The following is a 23,198-nucleotide window of genomic DNA, read 5'->3' as shown; positions in this document are numbered from 1 at the left end:
GCTTCAGACCTGAATCCACCTTGTCTCCGAAGACATGGCAGCCATCAAAAGAAAGACATGTCCATGAGTGTGTCTGGACATCCCCAGAAAAGCCAGTAGTCCTCAACCAGGTATGGCATTGCAGGACCACTGCAGATGAAACCACTCTGTGAGTGAGTCAGTGGTGTCTAGTTCACAACGAACGGTTAACTCAGCTGCATCTCTCCCACAGGCAACAGCCTGGGCGAACACGGCATGGGACTCCCCCGGGACCATTGGCAGCACCTGCAGAACCATATACCACACAGGGCGGGAACAGCGCTCCAAAAGGCATACGGTGTTCACAGTCTGCAATGTCAGGTTGGCGGAAGAAAACATTTTCTTGTCTAAGCTGTCCAGCCTCTTGAATTCCCGATCTGGCAGGGAAGTTGGGAGAGCATCAGGATTTACGTGGGAAGTGGAACCTTGGCCAACCAAGCTCTCCGGAGTAGGGTGTTGGTTGAGGAAGTTTGGTTCCCCTACAGTGGGAAAGTGGTGACGGGCAATCGTCTTGTTTACAGGAGCCCCTGTGCTGGGCTTGGACTAAGTCCCAAGCAGGACGTCAGTAAGTGCCTCACTGAAAGGGAGAAGCGATTCTGATAGGGACACCACCGGCTGAAGCACTTCCGTTAAGAAATGAGTCTTGCCTGCAGGCGAGGGCAAGATAAGGTCCAGGACCTCGGCTGCCCTCCACACCACTATTGTCGTGGAAGCTCCCTCATCTGTAGCCACAGTAGGGGGAGAATGCATGCCAGTATCTGGAGAAGTATCCAGTCTACTGGCTTCACCCAGATCCTCACACCATTCTGTTTGTTCTACATAAGGCTGGTATTCTTCAAGGTTCAGTGACCCCTCCCATTCCTTCTCAGTCCTAGCCTACAAGAATAGGGCCCTTGCTCCAGCCTGGAAAGTATGGCTCTAGCCGGCGTCGAACAATGCCTCTCCAGCTCTGTGTCGCAGTTGGGGATGAGGATGGCGCTGCCGGAAGCATTGGCCTCAGGATCCGCATCGGGGTAGGTCGAGGTGGCACGACCTGCGCCGATACAGATCCATCTGTGGATCCTTGAGGCCTGACTGGTGCCGGGGCTGGAGCCACTGGTGTGGATCCAGTAGGGGCCCTTCCCAAACCCACGGGGCCCGAAGGCCTGCCGGAGGAAACAGGCTGCCCAAAGATGAGGTGCACGGCCTCATAACATTCTTTCAATTGCGTGGGGGTTGCTCCCGGAAAATCTGGGACGCGCAAATCCGACCCAGGAGCTGGCTCTACCGTGGAGCCAGTCCTTGAGTTGCGATGCTCCCTTATATCATTGTCCGACAGAGGAGGTGAAGTCTAAACATGCTTCAACTTCTTGTGGGATTTTGACTTAACCGAGTGGTTTGATGACTTGGAGTGCGACGATGACCTTGGGGTCTTTAACTGCTCCCGGGACCTTCTTCCTGACTGGGCCCTCTATCTTCATGGCGTCACACATTGATCCGCCATAAGCTTAAGAGATCACTCCCTCAAGGCCTTCGGGTGCATGGTGCGTAAGTAAGAGCAGGCCTTTGGGTTTTGCTCCCGCTCGAGCACCAGAGGCGTACAAGGTGCAGGTTCATCACCAACATCTGTCAGTGACTGGCACCGCAGGGCTTGAGGACAGCCTTCTTAGATGATAGTTCTGCCACACGAGGAAGAAAACGTCAAAAAGCCTTCAACAAAACATCAAAAAAACCTAGTCAAAATATGACTAAGGGTTAGGTCTTCCCAGAGCGTTGCTTCCGGGCACAGAAAGAAAACAAGTGACGTCAGAGCACCAAGGTAGCACACTAACAGTGTCATACAGAGCTGAACAATGCCCCCAACGGGAGCACAGGGGTACTGCTCATGGAAAATTCTCGGATTCCGTCTGACGCCCGGGGATTATTTCAAGGTAAGGAATCTGCAGCTAGAAGTCCCTCAGATGTCTGTATACATATTTGATATGTTCTTGAAATGTTTTACCCTCCTATGTTAACATTCCATAAATAAAAATGACAAGAAAAAAATATTAAACAAGCATTTGCAATGCAATCCGTCTCGCATTGGCGAGAGATAGAGCTATTGGTGTTGTAAATGACAAAGTCTTCTACTCATGTGTTGTGGTTTGCATTGGAGTGGATGCATGTAGTTGGAGTGCAATTAAGCGGTGGTCAAAAACAGAATAGAACCTTCATATCTGCTGCCCATGTTCTGTGCATGCTACAGACACGCAAGCTGTTGCATGTAACAAAGAAAATGAAGAGGCATTTCATTATCCCAAACGCGGCAACCAGGAAGCACAGAAGCTTCTGCAGTTCCATTACAAAGGCGACCCCCAGGCACACAACTGTGCAGAAGGCTGTGTACGCTCCCAGCCTGTAATATGGTGCCTATTACTGGCTGCACTGTTTTTACAGCTGGTACTCAGACCATTCCTGTATGCCCGTTATATTTGAAATAAAGGATAGAAGGTATTCGAACACGCGCTCAAGATCACACTTTGTGGGTGGCGAGGAAGCTGGGATTCTCAAGGTGATTAAAACTCAAACCTACGAATGGCGGCAAGAAAATAATTTAACCAAAGCTGGCTCCTTACTGCCACCAAGTTTTTGGGCTTCGGGCAGTTCCTTCTCTTGTTTTTGCTCATAAAATAATCTTTTATCTGCATGAATTTTTTTTTTTTTATTAATCGTATTATTAATGCAGTCAGAGTTTGTTATCAACTTAGAGTTGTAAAAAGCTGCAGAAACAACCTTGAATATGTACTTTGTTTTATAAGTTTTATTTCAGCTTACAGCAGCGAGAGCGGGATTGTAATAATCAAGGGCGGTGAATGGACTCTTCTGACTCCACCACGCGCACTCCACCTAACCGGACATAACAGATTCTCAGTGCCCACTCAACGGAAGTACAGCAGCTGCAAGCCTTACATGCCGTGCTTTGGTTAATATGCACCGGAAGGCTTACGGAAGTAGAGCAGCTGCAAGCCTTGCATGCCGTGCTTAGGTTAATATGCACCGGAAGGCTTACGGAAGTACAGCAGCTGCAAGCCTTACATGCCATGCTTTGGTTAATATGCCCTGGAAGGCTTACGGAAGTACAGCAGCTGCAAGCCTTACATGCCGTGCTTTGGTTAATATGCCCTGGAAGGCTTACGGAAGTACAGCAGCTGGAAGCCTTACATGCCGTGCTTTGGTTAATATGCCCTGGAAGGCTTACGGAAGTACAGCAGCTGCAAGCCTTACATGCCGTGCTTTGGTTAATATGACCTGGAAGGCTTACGGAAGTACAGCAGCTGCAAGCCTTACATGCCGTGCTTTGGTTAATTTGTACTTGAAGGCTTACGGAAGTACAGCAGCTGCAAGCCTTACATGCCGTGCTTTGGTTAATATCCCCTGGAAGGCTTACGGAAGTACAGCAGCTGCAAGCCTTACATGCTGTGCTTTGGTTAATATGCCCTGGAAGGCTTACGGAAGTACAGCAGCTGCAAGCCTTACATGCCGTGCTTTGATTAATATGCCCTGGAAGGCTTACGGAAGTACAGCAGCTGCAAGCCTTACATGCCGTGCTTCGGTTAATATGCCCTGGAAGGCTTACGGAAGTACAGCGGCTGCGAGCCTTACATGCAGTGCTTTGGTTAATATGCACTTGAAGGCTTACAGAAGTACAGCAGCTGCAAGCCTTACATGCCGTGCTTTGGTTAATATGCCCTGGAAGGCTTACGGAAGTACAGCAGCTGCAAGCCTTACATGCCGTGCTTTGGTTAATATGCACTTGAAGGCTTACGGAAGTACAGCAGCTGCAAGCCTTACATGCCATGCTTTGGTTAATATGCACTTGAAGGCTTACGGAAGTACAGCAGCTGCAAGCCTTACATGCCGTGCTTTGGTTAATATGCACTTGAAGGCTTACGGAAGTGCAGCAGCTCCAAGCCTTACATGCCGTGCTTTTGTTAATATACACTTGAAGGCTTACGGAAGTACAGCAGCTGCAAGCCTTACATGACGTGCTTTGGTTAATATGAACCGGAAGGCTTACGGAAGTACAGCAGCTGCGAGCCTTACATGCCGTGCTTAGGTTAATATGCCCTGGAAGGCGTAGGGAAGTACAGCAGCTGCAAGTCTTACATGCCGTGCTTAGGTTAATATGCACTTGCAGGCTTACAAAAGTACAGCAGCTGCAAGTCTTACATGCCGTGCTAAGGTTAATATGCACTGGAAGGCTTTCAGAAGTACAGCGGCTGCAAGCCTTACATGCTGTGCTTTGGTTAATATGCCCTGGAAGGCTTACGGAAGTACAGCAGCTGCAAGCCTTACATGCCGTGCTTTGGTTAATATGCCCTGGAAGGCTTACGGAAGTACAGAAGCTGCAAGCCTTACATGCCGTGCTTTGGTTAATTTGCACTTGAAGGCTTACAGAAGTACAGCAGCTGCAAGCCTTACATGCCGTGCTTTGGTTAATATGCCCTAGAAGGCTTACGGAAATACAGCGGCTGCAAGCTTTACATGCCGTGCTTTGGTTAATATGCACTGGAAGGCTTACGGAAGTACAGCGGCTGCAAGCCTTACATGCCGTGCTTTGGTTAATATGCCCTGGAAGGCTTACGGAAGTACAGCAGCTGCAAGCCTTACATGCCGTGCTTTGGTTAATATGCCCTGGAAGGCTTACGGAAGTACAGCAGCTGCAAGTCTTACATGCCGTGCTTTGGTTAATATGCACTTGAAGGCTCACGGAAGTACAGCAGCTGCGAGCCTTACATGCCGGGCTTTGGTTAATATGCCCTGGAAGGCTTACGGAAGTACAGCAGCTGCAAGCCTTACATGCCGTGCTTTGGTTACTATTCCCTGGAAGGCTTACGGAAGTACAGCAGCTGCAAGCCTTACATGCCGTGCTTCGGTTAATATGCCCTGGAAGGCTTACGGAAGTACAGCGGCTGCGAGCCTTACATGCAGTGCTTTGGTTAATATGCACTTGAAGGCTTACAGAAGTACAGCAGCTGCAAGCCTTACATGCCGTGCTTTGGTTAATATGCCCTGGAAGGCTTACGGAAGTAGGGCAGCTGCAAGCCTTACATGCCGTGCTTAGGTTAATATGCACATGCAGGCTTACAAAAGTACAGCAGTTGCAAGTCTTACATGCCGTGCTTAGGTTAATATGCACTGGAAGGCTTTCAGAAGTACAGCGGCTGCAAGCCTTACATGCCGTGCTTTGGTTAATATGCACCGGAAGGCTTACAGAAGTACAGCAGCTGCAAGCCTTACATGCCGTGCTTTGGTTAATATGCACCGGAAGGCTTACGGAAGTACAGCAGCTGCAAGTCTTACATGCCGTGCTTTGGTTAATATGAACCGGAAGGCTTACGGAAGTACAGCAGCTGCGAGCCTTACATGCCGTGCTTAGGTTAATATGCCCTGGAAGGCTTACGGAAGTACAGAAGCTGCAAGTCTTACATGCCGTGCTTAGGTTAATATGCACTTGCAGGCTTAAAAAAGTACAGCAGCTGCAAGTCTTACATGCCGTGCTTAGGTTAATATGCACTGGAAGGCTTTCAGAAGTACAGCGGCTGCAAGCCTTACATGCCGAGCTTTGGTTAATATGCACCGGAAGGCTTACAGAAGTACAGCAGCTGCAAGCCTTACATGCCGTGCTTTGGTTAATATGCACTTGAAGGCTTACGGAAGTACAGCAGCTGCAAGCCTTACATGCCGTGCTTTGGTTAATATGCACCGGAAGGCTTACAGATGTACAGCAGCTGCGAGCCTTACATGCCGTGCTTAGGTTAATATACACTTGAAGGCTTACGGAAGTACAGCAGCTGCAAGCCTTACATGCCGAGCTTTGGTTAATATGCACCGGAAGGCTTACAGAAGTACAGCAGCTGCAAGCCTTACATGCCGTGCTTAGGTTAATATACACTTGAAGGCTTACGGAAGTACAGCAGCTGCAAGCCTTACATGCCGTGCTTTGGTTAATATGCACCGGAAGGCTTACAGACGTACAGCAGCTGCAAGCCTTACATGCCGTGCTTAGGTTAATATGCCCTGGAAGGCTTACGGAAGTACAGCAGCTGCAAGTCTTACATCCCGTGCTTAGGTTAATATGCCCTGGAAGGCTTACGGAAGTACAGCAGCTGCAAGCCTTACATGCCGTGCTTAGGTTAATATGCACTTGAAGGCTTACGGAAGTACAGCAGCTGCAAGTCTTACATGCCGTGTTTTAGTTAATATGCACTTGAAGGCTTACAAAAGTACAGCAGCTGCGAGCCTTACATGCCGTGCTTAGGTTAATATGCACTTGAAGGCTTACAAAAGTACAGCAGCTGCAAGTCTTACATGCCGTGCTTTGGTTAATATGCACTTGCAGGCTTACAAAAGTACAGCGATTCAGAAAAGGGGGTGGTGATGAACAGTGTCTGAATTAAGCAGACCACTCTTACCCAGTCCAAAGATCAGGGCTTGATCCATCACCGTTATTTATCTCACTGCCCCATCCCAGCTCAGAACCTGGCTATATGCAAATTAGTCTGTCCCTGGCCCAGTGCATCATGGGAACAGGGCAGACCAAACTACCAAGCCAATTCTTCACCAGAAAGGAGACAAGCTACCGGGGACCGGTTTCTGGCATTTCAGCCTCTTCGGCCCGGCTTGCTTGAATCCTGATGGAGCAGTGAGAAAGGGACTCATGTCTGAGTATACCCTGCCACACCTATAGTGGCCAAAAACGATTCAGAAAAGGGGGTGGTGATGAACAGAGTGTCTGAATTAAGCAGACCACTCTTACCCAGTCCAAAGATCAGGGCTTGATCCATCACCGTTATTTATCTCACTGCCCCATCCCAGCTCAGAACCTGGCTATATGCAAATTAGTCTGTCCCTGGCCCAGTGCATCATGGGAACAGGGCAGACCAAACTACCAAGCCAATTCTTCACCAGAAAGGAGACAAGCTACCGGGGACCGGTTTCTGGCATTTCAGCCTCTTCGGCCCGGCTTGCTTGAATCCTGATGGAGCAGTGAGAAAGGGACTCATGTCTGAGTATACCCTGCCACACCTATAGTGGCCAAAAACGATTCAGAAAAGGGGGTGGTGATGAACAGAGTGTCTGAATTAAGCAGACCACTCTTACCCAGTCCAAAGATCAGGGCTTGATCCATCACCGTTATTTATCTCACTGCCCCATCCCAGCTCAGAACCTGGCTATATGCAAATTAGTCTGTCCCTGGCCCAGTGCATCATGGGAACAGGGCAGACCAAACTACCAAGCCAATTCTTCACCAGAAAGGAGACAAGCTACCGGGGACCGGTTTCTGGCATTTCAGCCTCTTCGGCCCGGCTTGCTTGAATCCTGATGGAGCAGTGAGAAAGGGACTCATGTCTGAGTATACCCTGCCACACCTATAGTGGCCAAAAACGATTCAGAAAAGGGGGTGGTGATGAACAGAGTGTCTGAATTAAGCAGACCACTCTTACCCAGTCCAAAGATCAGGGCTTGATCCATCACCGTTATTTATCTCACTGCCCCATCCCAGCTCAGAACCTGGCTATATGCAAATTAGTCTGTCCCTGGCCCAGTGCATCATGGGAACAGGGCAGACCAAACTACCAAGCCAATTCTTCACCAGAAAGGAGACAAGCTACCGGGGACCGGTTTCTGGCATTTCAGCCTCTTCGGCCCGGCTTGCTTGAATCCTGATGGAGCAGTGAGAAAGGGACTCATGTCTGAGTATACCCTGCCACACCTATAGTGGCCAAAAACGATTCAGAAAAGGGGGTGGTGATGAACAGAGTGTCTGAATTAAGCAGACCACTCTTACCCAGTCCAAAGATCAGGGCTTGATCCATCACCGTTATTTATCTCACTGCCCCATCCCAGCTCAGAACCTGGCTATATGCAAATTAGTCTGTCCCTGGCCCAGTGCATCATGAGAACAGGGCAGACCAAACTACCAAGCCAATTCTTCACCAGAAAGGAGACAAGCTACCGGGGACCGGTTTCTGGCATTTCAGCCTCTTCGGCCCGGCTTGCTTGAATCCTGATGGAGCAGTGAGAAAGGGACTCATGTCTGAGTATACCCTGCCACACCTATAGTGGCCAAAAGTACAGCAGCTGCAGGTCTTACATGCCTTACTTTGGTTAGTATGCACTTGCAGGCTTACAAAAGTACAGCAGATGCAAGTCTTACATGCCGTGCTTAGGTTAATATGCACTTGAAGGCTTACGGAAGTAAAGCAGCTGCAAGCCTTACATGCCGTGCTTTGGTTAATATGCACTTGAAGGCTTACGGAAGTACAGCAGCTGCAAGCCTTACATGCCGTGCTTAGGTTAATATGCACTTGAAGGCTTGCAAAAGTACAGCAGCTGCAAGCCTTACATGCCGTGCTTAGGTTAATATGCACTTGAAGGCTTACGGAAGTACAGCAGCTGCAAGCCTTACATGCCGTGCTTTGGTTAATATGCACTTGAAGGCTTACGGAAGTACAGCAGCTGCAAGCCTTACATGCCGTGCTTTGGTTAATATGCACTTGAAGGCTTACGGAAGCACAGCAGCTGCAAGCTTTACATGCCGTGCTTTGGGTAATATGCACTTGCAGGCTTACAAAAGTACAGCAGCTGCAAGTCTTACATGCCGTGCTTTGGTTAATATGCACTTGAAGGCTTACGGAAGTACAGCAGCTGCAAGTCTTACATGCCGTGCTTTGGTTAATATGCACTTGAAGGCTTACGGAAGTACAGCAGCTGCAAGTCTTACATGCCGTGCTTTGGTTAATATGCACTGGAAGGCTTACAGAAGTATAGCAGCTGCAAGCCTTGCATGCGATGCTTAGGTTAATATGCACTTAAAGGCTTGCAAAAGTACAGCAGTTGCAAGCCTTACATGCCGTGCTTAGGTTAGTATGCACTTGAAGCCTTACGTAAGTACAGCAGCTGCAAGTCTTACATGCCGTGCTTAGGTTAATATGCACTTGAAGGCTTACGGAAGTACAGCAGCTGCGAGCCTTACATGCCGTGCTTAGCTTAATATGCCCTGGAAGGCTTACGGAAGTACAGCAGCTGCAAGTCTTACATGCCGTGCTTAGGTTAATATGCACTTGCAGGCTTACAAAAGTACAGCAGCTGCAAGTCTTACATGCCGTGCTTAGGTTAATATGCACTGGAAGGCTTTCAGAAGTACAGCGGCTGCAAGCCTTACATGCCGTGCTTTGGTTAATATGCCCTGGAAGGCTTACAGAAGTACAGCAGCTGCAAGCCTTACATGCCGTGCTTAGGTTAATATGCACTTGAAGGCTTACGGAAGTACAGCAGCTGCAAGCCTTACATGCCGTGCTTAGGTTGATATGCACTTGAAGGCTTGCATAATACAGCAGCTGCAAGCCTTACATGCCGTGCTTAGGTTAATATGCACTTGAAGGCTTACGGAAGTACAGCAGCTACAAGCCTTACATGCCGTGCTTAGGTTAATATGCCCTGGAAGGCTTACGGAAGTACAGCAGCTGTGAGCCTTAGAATGCCGTGCTTTGGTTAATATGCACTTGAAGGCTTACAGAAGTATAGCAGCTGCAAGCCTTGCATGCCGTGCTTAGGTTAATATGCACTTGCAGGCTTACAAAAGTACAGCAGCTGCAAGCCTTACATGCCGTGCTTTGGTTAATATGCACTTGCAGGCTTACAAAAGTACAGCAGCTGCAAGCTTTACATGCCGTGCTTAGGTTAATATGCACTTGAAGGCTTACGGAAGTACAGCAGCTGCAAGCCTTACATGCCGTGCTTAGGTTAATATGCACTTGAAGGCTTACGGAAGTACAGCAGCTGCAAGCCTTACATGCCGTGCTTTGGTTAATATGCACTTGAAGGCTTACGGAAGTACAGCAGCTGCACGCCTTACATGCCGTGCTTTGGTTAATATGAACCGGAAGGCTTACAGAAGTACAGCAGCTGCAATCCTTACATGCCGTGCTTTGGTTAATATGCACTGGAAGAAATGCTATAAGAAAGATGCGCGGCCCCCATTGTTTGAGCTGAAAAGCGGCATGCTAGTGAGCCACACGTAACAAAATGAAATAGGCGTGGCCACCATTCTTAACGGTGAAGCTGGCATGTTAATAGTAAAGTGAAAAGAGGGCGCCGTGCTTAAACCTAAAATGCTGAGCCAGGGAGCTGGGTGGGGATAACGTGTTGCAAGCCGCATGCAATTGTTTACTGTGTTGGTTGATTTAGGATAACAAAAGAAATGTGCGGCTGCGGTTCTGGAACATAAAGTATGCCTTGCACTTTAAAAAATAACACACAGCACGTCTTAAAATGACTGTGCTTTAAAGAAAATGTATTGTGACGTGAGATTTCTTGAATCAAAAAACATAAAATAAATTAAAGTGTGGCCACACAGCTTAAATGAGAAGGTAGTTGCAGGAAAGCATGTCGTGCCTGAAACAGGAGAAAGTAGTTCAACAAAACTGTCCTCACAGACTGTAAATAAAACATACCAAGTAACAACACAATAAGAGGGCCAGTCCTCATGGGAGGTTACAACAAGAGCAGAGGCAGTACTAAGGAGGGACCACCAAGCCTTTTGACCAATGAAAAGCCACCATTTACAAAGGACAGTACAGGAGCCAATCAAAATGATGGGCGGAGCTTAATGCCCATATCCTGAATACAGCATGTCTCGAAGAGACAGCGCAAGAGCTGCCTAGGCGAGACCTAAAAATCAAGCTGCTTAAATACAAGCGAGGCCCTAAACCTTCCACTTTCCCAAACAGCAGGGGACCAGACCAAACTTTGGGAATGCTTACTGTTTCAGCTGAACCCTGATCATGTGCAACACAACTAGAGCAGGAGAGGATGCCGAAAGAAGACATTGTGACATTGGTCGGTTAATCTATAGCCAACGTACCTGTGTACTCTTCACCTGAGAAAGTGCATTACACAATGCACTACTTCAGAAGCATTCTTACTGGCTCGAGGACAGTGCCCTCTCTTGTGCAGTTGCCCGTAAGATTGTGAATGAATTCCACTTTAACACTGCATATTGACCAGCTCTGACATCATCATCTCACGGTTACCTGATGGCCAGTGCACTTACCCGACAGGCTGCGCGTTTGCTCCTTGGACTTGTGTGTGAGCCCGACATCTCGGATGAGTTGCTTGGACTCCTCCTTCACCTGCTCATTGGTCAAACCCTTCAAGCGGCCATAGAACCAGACGTGCTCCTCCACAGTGAGACTGGGGAGAAAGCAGAAGACGCAATGTCACGGAACAAAGACCACACTCAAAGGAAATAGGAAATCAGAGGGCAGAAGACTCATGCAAGTGATATGGCAATCAGGAGACAGTGGCTCCCGTGGTCATATGGAGAATTTACCACACTCTCTAGTACTAACATTTACACCATCGCAGCAGCTACCATTATGAAGACCAGCTTGACGTTCACCAACAGTCCAATTTCTATAAAGCTGAGTGTGAACCCTATCCAAAATGAGAACAAACACACAAGGGAGTTAGCCAATTTTCCATTGGCAACTAAGAGCTTTTAATCTAAATGTTTGTTTTGCAATGTGAGAGTGAGCAAGAGCTAGAGACAGGCAGGAGCACTGTACTGGAGTGTGGGTGTGAAAGGAAGCTGGTTGTACACCCTTAAATGGGCACACAGAAGGCATTCATAACACAACCATAACCACTATTTTGTTTGCAAAATTAACCAATGATGCACTTTGAAAGGATGCTACACCCCACACCGCAATAAGTTGTACAGGCAAAAGCAGGGTGCCCGTTAACATACATAAATGCATAAAACACACACACACACACATGAGCCTAGTTCTCACAGCTTGAGCCCATACCCTCACCTACATCAGGGCCACCACCAGGGCTTGCCAGAAAGTTCTGAGAAAGCCCCTGTATCTGTGCTGTATAGAATACACAGAGAAATACCAAAATCAAGATATAAAAAATACCATACCGAAATTAGCTATTTTTGTGCCTGCTTCCAAAAATAAACACTATTGTTAGTTTTGGATAAATGCCTGTTATCAAAATATTGCTTTTGATAACATGAGAGCATATCATCAGGAATCAGAGAGCTTAGTGTAAAAGGGTCACAGTCGCTGGGCTAAAGGGGCATAGAGTTCTGGGTTGAAAGATCGGAAGAATCAATGGGAGGAGGCCACGTGCCGTCCAGGAGAGAGGAGCCAGAGGGTACAGGGCAGTGGGACACAGAGGGACAGATTTAATGTCTGGAGGACGAGTACTCTATCACAAATGTGACTGACGTCCTGAATCACTTGTAGTGGACCAGTCTGACCAACTCTAAATCAGTCCCAGAGCCTAGGGTAGAGAGAAGCAGCGGGGTGGCCGGCAACACACGGCTCAGTGGAGGGGAGTCACAGAGTCTAGGGTACAGGGGCATTGGGTCTAGGGTAGAGAGAAGCAGTGGGGAGGCCGGCAACACACGGCTCAGTGGAGGGGAGTCACAGAGTCTAGGGTACAGGGGCATTGGGTCTAGGGTAGAGAGAAGCAGTGGGGAGGCTGGTGACACACGGCTCAGCGGAGGGGAGTCAGAGTCTAGGGTACAGGGGCATTGGGTCTAGGGTAGAGAGAAGCAGTGGGGAGGCTGGTGACACACGGCTCAGCGGAGGGGAGTCAGAGTCTAGGGTACAGGGGCATTGGGTCTAGGGTAGAGAGAAGCAGTGGGGCGACATGCCAAACACGGCTCAGCGGAGGGCAGTCACAGAGTCTAGGGTACAGACACAGAGTCCAGTCTAGAGGGACACAGAGTCCTGGGAAGAGATTAACCATGGGGAGGCGGATGAGGGGAGTCACTGAGCCTCCAATGGGAGTTCAAAGACTAAGATATACGATCACATACTCTGGGTGGGAGGAAATTACAGTTCTGTAGGAGAAGAGACACCATTGACTTTGCAACTCCCCACCTTAGACTCTATGTCCCTGTACTTTAGACCTTGTAGACTTTGCATCCCTCTATCCTAGACCATGGGCCCCTCCACTCTTGAACCTACACCCTTCTAGTCTAGATCCTGCATCCTTCCACCCTATGCTCTGCATCCTGCCTTCCCTGACTTTGTGCCCTTGTTTGCTGGACACTGCGACACACATTCCTAGACCTTGCCCCCTGTGAACACAGACTTCACCTCCCTACACCCTTTCTACCTTAGACTTGGGTGCAGAGATTGTGAGGAGTCCCCATCTCTGAATCCCAAGTCTAGGCTCCATCTCCGTAACCCTGGAACCTAAGCATTGAAGAGGACGCTGTGCTGATGGCACATGGCATGATGCTCAAGACACGGTCAGTATTTCCCAGACTCTGTGTCCTGTACCCCAAGTTCTTCTTCCCTTTCCCACAGTCTGAGTTTCTCCAGTCGCACAGACCTTCCAGGTCCACCTCCACCACTTACATGTCGAAGAGGACATTGTGCTGAGGGCACATGCCCATTGCGGTCCGGACACTATCCATCTCTGTGCGAATATCCCGGCCCAGGACATAGGCCGTACCAGAGCTGGGAGGGATGAGGCCAGTGAGGATGGACCTGTGGACGCCAAAGGAAAGGCATGGTCACTCGCTGCAGACATTTCCTCTCCACCACTCGCACGGGTCAGTGCCCTCGTCCCATCTATTCCCTTTACTTTTGTTCTTTCTTTTCATTTCGCCTTTACCGACCTTCAAACCTCCTACCCTACCTAAACCTTCCTCTCATGCTGCTCCAGAACACCCTTTGCTGTCTCACTCCCTCTCACTTTTCACTACCCCTTACCTAACTTCCTTTTATTTCCTGGTACGTCCTGTTCAGTAGTCCGGGTTTAGACCTCGCTTAAGATCAGAAGAGGTTAGGTAAGGACACTGTGTAAGGCGTGTACATGGGGCAGAAATTCTGGGGCATGTAGGGTTGAGTTATTGTGTAAGACCATTAACAGGCACTTGGTAGGTACCAACAAGATCCCTACTTGTGTTCGGTTTTCGCTGTCAAACCAGTTTATCCCGAAACCCGAGCCATGTCTCGGGCGATATCCAAAAACCCGGGACATGTATCGGGTCTAGAGATCATCAGTTCTACAAGTACTTACTTGCACCCACTGGGGTGAACCACTCAAGAACTCCATGTACCAGATTCCCTAGGGGCGACGCGGAGGAGGGGCTAGCGGTGTGCGCTCCATTGCGATTGCTTCTAGTTCATCGCGTGGCCTTGTACAGAGGATTCCATTAAGTCTCCACACCCTCTTCTTCTCCTTAACTGCACACTGGATCTTCATCAGTTACCTGTCCAAAGGCACCCTGCCTCCAAACCGTCTCCGCAGCGTGGCTCTCCTCTGCGTCTTTCAGCTCCGGGCCTGTATCCAGGTAGGGTGGGGCCAGTTAGGGTGCTCCTGAGCTGGGCCAGAGGTAAGCTGCTAACTCTATTGATCCATGTGTTGTGCGTTCCATTATTTTCTTATACAGTCTTCTCCGGTATTTGGCTATGTCAAGCAGAGCAATAGTTCTGTGACAATAAAAGGCGGCACGATTTCTGAACCAGGGCCTCCGGAGTCTTACCCATTCCCCATTTTCCCTTGGTTCCTCATTGTGGCATTACTATCCAGTATCTTGATAAGCACAAGTGGACGACGTGGACCACTGGCTATATCCCTTGTGGAATGTCATACTTCAACGAAACCTGACAGGCGCAGTGTTATGAACAGGATGATGAGTGGGCAGTATGACCATTTGTAGGAACAACAGTGTTATTGCCGAGTACAGACGGGTCTGTTGGATGTCAGAACAAAGGCAAAATATGGGTTATGAGAGCTTTGCTTGTTGAATGTGGAAAGTGTCGTCCATTATCTGTTGTGTGTTGGTTTTAGGTTGGACAATGAGAGTAATCGGTGAACTAAACTCATTCTCAAAAAGCAGAGTTGCTTTCATACACTTCAGTGCAATGTTGGGTGCTGTATATATTTATACATTTCTCATCTCTTTTCCTCTCCCATCACATTGTTCTCTAGTAGCTTCTTTTGTCACCTACTGTGCACCCCACTCCTTTTCTCTTCCTCCTCTAATCATTTCTGTTCAACCTCCCCCCGGGCTCTCTCCCCCATCTCTACGCCACACACTGTGGCGTGGTCTTTCTCTCGGATCATAACGGATCTTCCCACCTCTAGGGTTCACACTGTGGTGGTCCTCCCTCTCTCTTTGGTGGTCGCCCTCCCTCTCTATCCATCACTGCTCGTGTCGCCCTGGTTCAGATATTCCCATCTCTAAGGCTTACATCGTGGTGGTCTTTCCCGCTCCGTTGTGACCCAGGAAGGAGGTGATTTGTCCCTCGTAGAAGTTCAAGTTCAAGCTATTGACAGCGATCTTGGGGCCACTGCTCCTGCTATGGTAAACCTTCCCCAGGTTACAGACCGCCACTCCCAGCGGCAGGTGCACTGGAGCCTCCTCAGTGAGACCTGGAACTCCCAAAGACACCAAAGGTTAAGAGGTCACTAGCAGAGCCTCTGACAAAACTAGGGACAGAAAGAACAGGAACTTCAGTGCACCGAAGGACCATCAGACAACCAAACCAGAAATTGAATATCACAGCTCAGAGCACACTCTACACGGCTCACAGCACAGTCTAACGAACAAGTTACTTACCTTCAATAATAATAATAATAATAATAATAATAATAATAATAATAATAATAATAATAATAATAATCCACATTTGTAAAGCGCACAATCACCCGTAAGGGTCTCTAGGCGCTGGGGGCCGTCGGGAAGATTAAGCGAGCTATTGCCCAGAGTCACATGGTGCTGGGCTAACCTGCCGCCGGAGCCGGGGATCGAACCTTGATCCCCAGATTCCAGTGTCAGTCGCCCTGGCCGCGGCGCATCTAATGATGTATCTGTAAGAGACATGTGTAGCTATAGATTACTTATCTTAGAATTACCCCAGGCGTCAGACTGGATCCGGAGAACTTTTTTCATAGCAGTAACCCTGCGCGTCGGGAGGTGGCATCGGTCAACTCCATCACTGGCGTCGTGTTCACCGGGATGACGTTGCGGGGGTCTACTTAGACGCTACACCCCGGAACGCTAGTCAGTTCTGACACGACTTTCCACGCCAGAAGCGCAGAGCCATGCAAGACACTGACCACTGGTGCACATAACTAGGGCCCTGTAAGGGGGTCCCTATCCCTAGAAGTCCGTTTGCAGAACGGGGAGGATGGGTGGGGCGGTAAGGAATCTATAACTACATATGTCTCTTACAGATACCTCGCTCCCGAAGAGAAGTAACTTGTTCGTCTGAAAGAGACTGTACTTACATATTCCTTACCTTATAAAAGATACCCCAGCAATGCCAACCCCGGTGGTGGGTCTGCAAACTAAGTTCACATCAGGAAATCCTGGAGAACAGAACAGCCGAAAAAGCTGTCTCTCCGGACTTGGCTGTCCAGGCAGTAATGTTTTGTGAATGTGTGCAGAGATACCCACGTGGCAGCCTGGCAGATGTCAACCAGCGGAACTCCACATCCCAATGCAGTAGTACCTGCCGCTGCCCTAGTAGAGTGGAAGCGCAATCCTACTGGGGGTGCTTCTATAGCCAAAGAATAACAGATCTTGATGCATAAGACAACCCATCAAGAGATGTTACGTTTGTGTACGGCCCAACCTTTATTGGCACCAAAATAACCCACGAAGAGTTGATCGTCCACCCGGAAGTCTTTAGTGCGGTCAAAGTAGAAGGACAGCGCACGGTGGAGTTCTCCTTCTCCTTGGAGGGATGCAGGGGCGGGGAGAAGGTGGGTAATGTGGTGGTCTGACCCATGTGGAAAGAGGTAACCACTATGGGCAGAAAAAAGGGCCTAGTATGAAGGACAACTTTGTCGGGATGGACAGCAAGAAAAGGAGGTTTGAAAGCCGGAGCCTGAAGCTCACTCACCCTGCGGACAGAGGTGATGGAGAGCAGGAAAGCAGTCTTCAAAGTAAGGAAGCAAAGAGGACAATTATGTAGGATCTCAAAGGGAGCACACATGAGATAAGTAAGGACAAGATTGAAGTCCCACTGGGGCATTACGAAAGAAGGAGGAGGAAAGAGGCGAGTAATGCCCTTCAGAAATCTGTTAACAATAGGGGACTTGAAAAGAGAAGGCTGATCAGGAAGGCGAAGAAAGTCCGAAATGGCCAAAAGATAGCCTTTAAGGGTGCCCAGAGCAGAGCCCTGCTGGGCCAAAGAAAGAAGGAATAAAAGAACCTCAGAAAGAGCGGTAGAAAGGGGATCCACAGCCTTTGCTGTGCACCATGCAGCAAGTTTGTTCCATCTACAGGCATATACAGTCTTAGTAGAGATGCCAAGATGACCTTACAGACTTCGGGAGGAAAGTTGGAAGATGTCAACTATCGCCACTAAATATGCATGCAAGGAGGTGGAGGCTGCACGGGTTCGAGTGGAGGACCGTCCTCTGCTGCTGCGACAGAAGATCCTCCCGAAGAGGCAGTCTGATCGGAGGATCGATAGCCATGCTTAAGAGCTCGGGGTACCAGACTCTTCGTGGCCAGCCCAGAGCCACAAGAATGACTTGAGCCCAGTCGAGCTTGATCTTCTTTAGCACTCTGGGTAGTAGTGGTACAAGCGGAAAGGCGTACAACAGACCGTAATTCCACTTGCGACATCTCCCATGATGACCTTGCCAGAGGTGCCAACTTGTTATGGGCCTTGGCAGCAATGCTTGCAGAGCTCGAGGCTTGTGCGCCTCGGGGACAGGGAAGGTCACGCCGGTGTGTGGTCCGCAGTGCCAAGCAGTTCCATATTGAGAGGGGATCTTTTGCACCAGCAACGGTTTTTGTACCCATGACTCTGATGAAGCATGAGGAGATAAGCTACACACCACAAGTCAACCTTGGGGGACTCGACAACCCACATGGTATCATGGGGTGAACCATGTAGAATGCACTCCTCTGCCCCTACCACAAGACTTGGCCTCTCAATGGTCGCTCAATGTTCTACCTTCTCGTCTTCCCAGTGCCCCAGGTGCCCCGGACCCGGAGGCCTCTATGGTTGGCCAATCATCAGCACTGCTTATGTCGGAGGGAGCAATGAGGTGATGCGGGCTCAAAGAGCACCCTTCAATGTTTTGACAAATCATCCATGTTGATGAAAACACCCTTGCAGGACAAGCTATGCTGATGCTGTCAGAGAGGAACAACCATGTAACGTGAGCAACTATAAATACATGTGGAAATACTCAGATTTATCAAAAAGAAAATGGATAAAATCCAAAACAAAAGGTCCTTGCAGATACTAGAGCCTGTGACTAAAACCACAGATACTAGAATCTTACACATGGATAGAAAGGAAGCAATAGTTTTTGGAGCCTGTACAGGGCAGGTTGTAGGTGACAATCCACAATTTCATGTCAACGGTGGCATGGAGAAAAAGAAAAAAAGCTTGAGAATAAAAAGAAAAAAAGCTTGAGAATAAAAAATGACTTCAAAACATTTTTCCCATGATCTTCCCCTGCACCAACTGGGAGGATTGCAGAAATATCCCACTGTGCACAGCACTGCAGATACTAGAGGGACGCCGAGGCCACCGCTTTGGCGCTTTAATGACTTCTGTTCTAGGGCATCTGAAAACAAAAAGTCCTCGATCTAGATGTACGGGGTGAACAATATTATTTTAGGTCTGTTAATAGGCGGTCACACTAGAGAAAAACACACAATTAGTCCAATCAGTCACTAAAGCCACTCGCACTCTCTTCACACTTAAAACTTCAGGTGATTACCGCAGACCTTGCACTACCTCCCCAACCCAGACACAGCTCTACCCTATTTTTTCTGACGAGGAGATCGGTGGGACAATAAGAGAATGAAAACATCTGGCAAAGTTGAAAAATGTTAGAAGAGAAACAGGCAGTGATGCCAGGAGAGAAAGAAAATTATGAGAAAAGAGGAAAAGCTCTTACCATCCAATGGAAGGACATCGGGTGCCAATGGAATCTTGTCGTCATACGGAGAGGCGTTGAACCAGTAGCTTTTGAGAAAAGGAAAATTCCAGGGCTTGGGAATTCCATATTGACCTGGAATGAAATGCAATGCCCAGAATGACCGGAAAGATTAATTACCAAGACCAACTGCTTTCCCCTCACTGACAACCACACCACATTGTGACCCAACAAAGAGCCATGCAGCCCTCTACCACTGACACTTCACGCTTTGAACGCAAGTAAATACCGGTCTTCCCATGCTCTTCTTCTGAAACATGTACACACATGTGTACACACGTACACACACACCCCAAAAGGCCCTCCCATTCTCCACCTGGCTCACCCTATCCAAAGGCAGAGAAACTCAGCCCTCTGATTCCTGCCCCTCACGCTCTCCTCGGTCTCTCAGTAGTAAAATCCGAAATGTAAAATCCTTATTTTTCTAACTACTTTTGTTCTTTACCCCCAAAGAAAAACACGTTATTATTGCTTCAAAGAAATGCAAAGCAGAAGTGCCAGGCTCGAGTAAAGCGAGCCAGTGATTGCAGGGAGTGTCTCAGCCTGGCAGGCCGATGCGTTCCGACATTGCCCCCTGGCATGGCGAGTTCCACTGCTTACAAGTCTGGCATGCCAAGATGAAAGCCTTTTGGAAATAAACTGAGGCATGTGGAGTAATTATGAAGATGATAGTGTTTCTATTTCTTGATCTGATAAAATGCTCCTGGTGATTCACAGGGACATTAGGGCCAACACAGCAATAAAAAAAAGACTCTTATTTTACAGCAGCTCATGTTGTAGAGAGCGAGGAGTGTAAAATGTTTCTACATTCCTCAATTTTGAAGACAGCCACTGCCTGAGGCATGTTCCACCCCTCCAACAGTGCTAGTACCGGGAGCACTGGGGCACCATGGAAAATCAGCATATCATCGGAGCACCATGGTCAGACTACGAAGCGGAGTGGTTTAACTATGATAGAAATCAAAGTCCCATCTCACGGCTTACAAAGCATTGCTTTGCCTACGCCTGTCGTGTTTTCTCATCCAATTCATATGAAATTATTCTTTAATGTGTTCCTGGATTCACTTCTTGTATATTGGGTTTCTTGAATCGGAGTACAGGAATATGTGCATGTGGAAGGGAGTGTAGTCAGAAACCCTGACGCTGCCCCTATCTGTGTATTAGATATGAGTCCACGTTACGACTTCCAACATTTTCTTCATAAAACTGGATGAGAGCTGCAATACAATGGGCACCCGGTTAACAGTCTGGGTTGAGACGACAGGAAAACATTCAGTTTGTACGCTCCTCTCCACCTCTAGAGCGCGGATGATTTCAACTGGTGACTAGCGTCAAGGGCTAGCACGGGTGAACCAGGAGACAAACTAGCATTGGCAGGCACAGTGAAGAGCTGGCTCTGGTGCCAGTGTGAGAAGCGGGCACTGTTGGACAGTGGGGCACACGGGTAAGGTGGGCAGAAATAGGAGTTAGCACTGATGAACAGTGTGAAGAGCCGGCACTCGCTGGTAGTCTGAGGAGCTTACACCATTGGGCAGTGTGCATTAGTAGCATTAGTAATCGTTACAGGTGAGAAAGGGCAAACCTTTCACTGGTGAGGGCACCAGCAGGCTATCCAGCTAACCTAGCAACTTCTATAAAGACCAAAGTCGTACCATAAACGTTTGCAATGGTCTAAAGAAATCCGATTTGTAGTATGTGGAGCATTAAAGATTGTTTACCCGCTCACAAGATTTCCCAAACAACCTACTTCCATTCCTTCACCACTGAAATTAAGAAGCATTGCGCTATGTGTACCGTTAAGGGGTCATGGTCTGAGGAGTCGCATTTATGCTGGACATACTATGGGAACAGGCAAAGCGTGCTTGCCTGTGACATGCTACTGACCTGGAAACACTGCTTCTATGTACCAGGTGGCAGCTCCATAGACACAGGCATCAAGTAGCAACAGAAGCAGCGAAGAGGAAAAGGTATATGGATCTCCCTCCACTGGGCGTGAATTCATGTTGTACCACTGAAGCCCGACTCCTTGCTCCTCGTACAGGGAGAGGTATTCACACCCAAAGCCAAAGGCGACTGGGGAGAGGAAGCTCTGCAGGGGAAACAAGACAGTTACAACACGTCCAGTCGTGAGAGAGGCTTGCACCAGTGCCCACCACTTGCACCAGTGTGGCATAGACACAGGCCTATATACGCCCACTCAGAAGAATGTGCCATACATACTTACAGCAAAGATGCGCAGCGTGTACGTGATGTAGTCCCTCCACGCCACGCACAGCACGTAGGGCAGGTAAAAAGAGAAGTAGATGATACCTCCACAGGCCGATGCTAGATTCGCCCGAGAGAAGAAGGTGCTGATGAGGAAGCACTGGGAGATGGTTGCAACTGCAAAGGCTGAGAGGAAGAGGAAGACCACTGAGGGATCGCTGTACGGAAGGATGTCCCCCACCTGGAGGAACAAGGGAGCAAGAGGCGTTAGCACCGGCTACATCATCTGTTTAAATCTACTGTAAAGATGGTGATTATAGGCAAGCCAGTCAAAGGCTACCCACCGACCTGACATCCTGAAATAACCTGGAGTACTTAAGAGGCTGTGAAAATAAGTGGTGGGTGTCTACTCTCCCCTGTGAAAAGGAGCACCTACCCCCAAAATGAGGATCTCCTGCCATCACCATGAACCCTCAGCATGCCAACCAGCTACCCATGTCAACTGAATCACCAACTCTTGGGTTGAGGACAATGTAACTCAAGGATGATAACAAAGCACCCTCTGGATGATGAAGTACCCTCTGGATGATGAAGAAGTCAGGCTCAGGATGACAAAAAAGTGCCCCTGATACCTTGTGAGACTATCTCAGAAAGAGGGTAGAATAACCTCACAATGAGGAAGGCATTTCTTTGGCATGAGGAAGGCATTGCCTTGGGATGAGGAACCCTCATCCATTAAATGAGCACATAATATCTTTGTGATGAGCATCATCCACCTTTAAGATGATGATCGCCTATTATCGAAATGAGGAAGACCAATGCTCGGGACGGGGAGGATTTGCCTATGGGATGGAAATGACCTACCCTCAGGATAAGGACTCCCTACCCTCAGGATAAGGACTCCCTACCCTCAGGATAAGGACTCCCTACCCTCAGGATAAGGACTACCTACCCTCAGGATAAGGACTACCTACCCTCGGGATAAGGACTCACTACCCTCGGGATAAGGACTCCGTACCCTCAGGATAAGGACTCCCTACCCTCAGGATAAGGACTCCCTACACTCAGGATAAGGACTCCCTACCCTCAGGATAAGGACTCCCTACACTCAGGATAAGGACTACCTAACCTCGGGATAAGGACTCACTACCCTCGGGATAAGGACTCCCTACCCTCGGGATAAGGACTCCATACCCTCATGATAAGGACTCCCTACCCTCACGATAAGGACTCCGTACCCTCGGGATAAAGACTCCCTACCCTCGTGTTAAAGACTCCCTACCCTCACGATAAGGACTCCCTACCCTCACGATAAGGACTCCCTACCCTCACGATAAGGACTCCCTACCCTCATGATAAGGACTCCCTACCCTCACGATAAGGACTCCCTACCCTCACGATAAGGACTCCCTACCCTCAGGATAAGGACTACCTACCCTCGGGATAAGGACTCACTACCCTCGGGATAAGGACTCCCTACCCTCGGGATAAGGACTCCATACCCTCATGATAAGGACTCCCTACCCTCACGATAAGGACTCCGTACCCTCGGGATAAAGACTCCCTACCCTCGGGATAAAGACTCCCTACCCTCACGATAAGGACTCCCTACCCTCACGATAAGGACTCCCTGCCCTCACGATAAGGACTCCCTACCCTCACGATAAGGACTCCCTACCCTCACGATAAGGACTCCGTACCCTCGGGATAAAGACTCCCTACCCTCGGGATAAAGACTCCCTACCCTCACGATAAGGACTCCCTACCCTCAGGATAAGGACTCCCTACCCTCGGGATAAGGACTCCCTACCCTCAAGAGAAGGAATCTAAATCCTCAGGATAAGGACTCCCTACCCTCGGGTTAAGGACTCCCTACCCTCGGGATAAGGACTCCCTACCCTCGGGATAAGGACTCCCTACCCTCGGGATAAGGACTCCCTACCTTCAAGAGAAGGAATCTAAATCCTCAGGATAAGGACTCCTTACCCTTTGGGAGAAGGACTCCC

The 23,198-nt window shown here is 48.8% G+C and overlaps 1 protein-coding gene across 1 annotated transcript in view; it reads right to left on the bottom strand.

Annotated features, from left to right (window-relative positions):
- ABCA7 (ATP binding cassette subfamily A member 7) overlaps positions 1-23,198 on the bottom strand; it is a 198,065-nt gene that overhangs the window by 104,227 nt on the left and 70,640 nt on the right. Inside the window, exons 16-21 of the mRNA XM_078670677.1 lie at positions 21,212-21,433; positions 20,872-21,076; positions 18,949-19,062; positions 15,270-15,450; positions 13,425-13,556; positions 11,096-11,235 (exon numbers count right to left, since the gene is read on the bottom strand). Of these exons, the coding sequence (XP_078526803.1) occupies positions 11,096-11,235; positions 13,425-13,556; positions 15,270-15,450; positions 18,949-19,062; positions 20,872-21,076; positions 21,212-21,433 (994 nt within the window). The remainder of the gene's footprint in view (positions 1-11,095; positions 11,236-13,424; positions 13,557-15,269; positions 15,451-18,948; positions 19,063-20,871; positions 21,077-21,211; positions 21,434-23,198) is intronic.

Source organism: Lissotriton helveticus, chromosome 12 (assembly GCF_964261635.1).
Source record: "Lissotriton helveticus chromosome 12, aLisHel1.1, whole genome shotgun sequence".
Classification (NCBI taxonomy): Eukaryota; Metazoa; Chordata; class Amphibia; order Caudata; family Salamandridae; genus Lissotriton; species Lissotriton helveticus.
The sequence above is the reverse complement of the archived record's forward strand: the minus strand, read 5'-3'. Positions and strand labels throughout refer to the sequence as shown.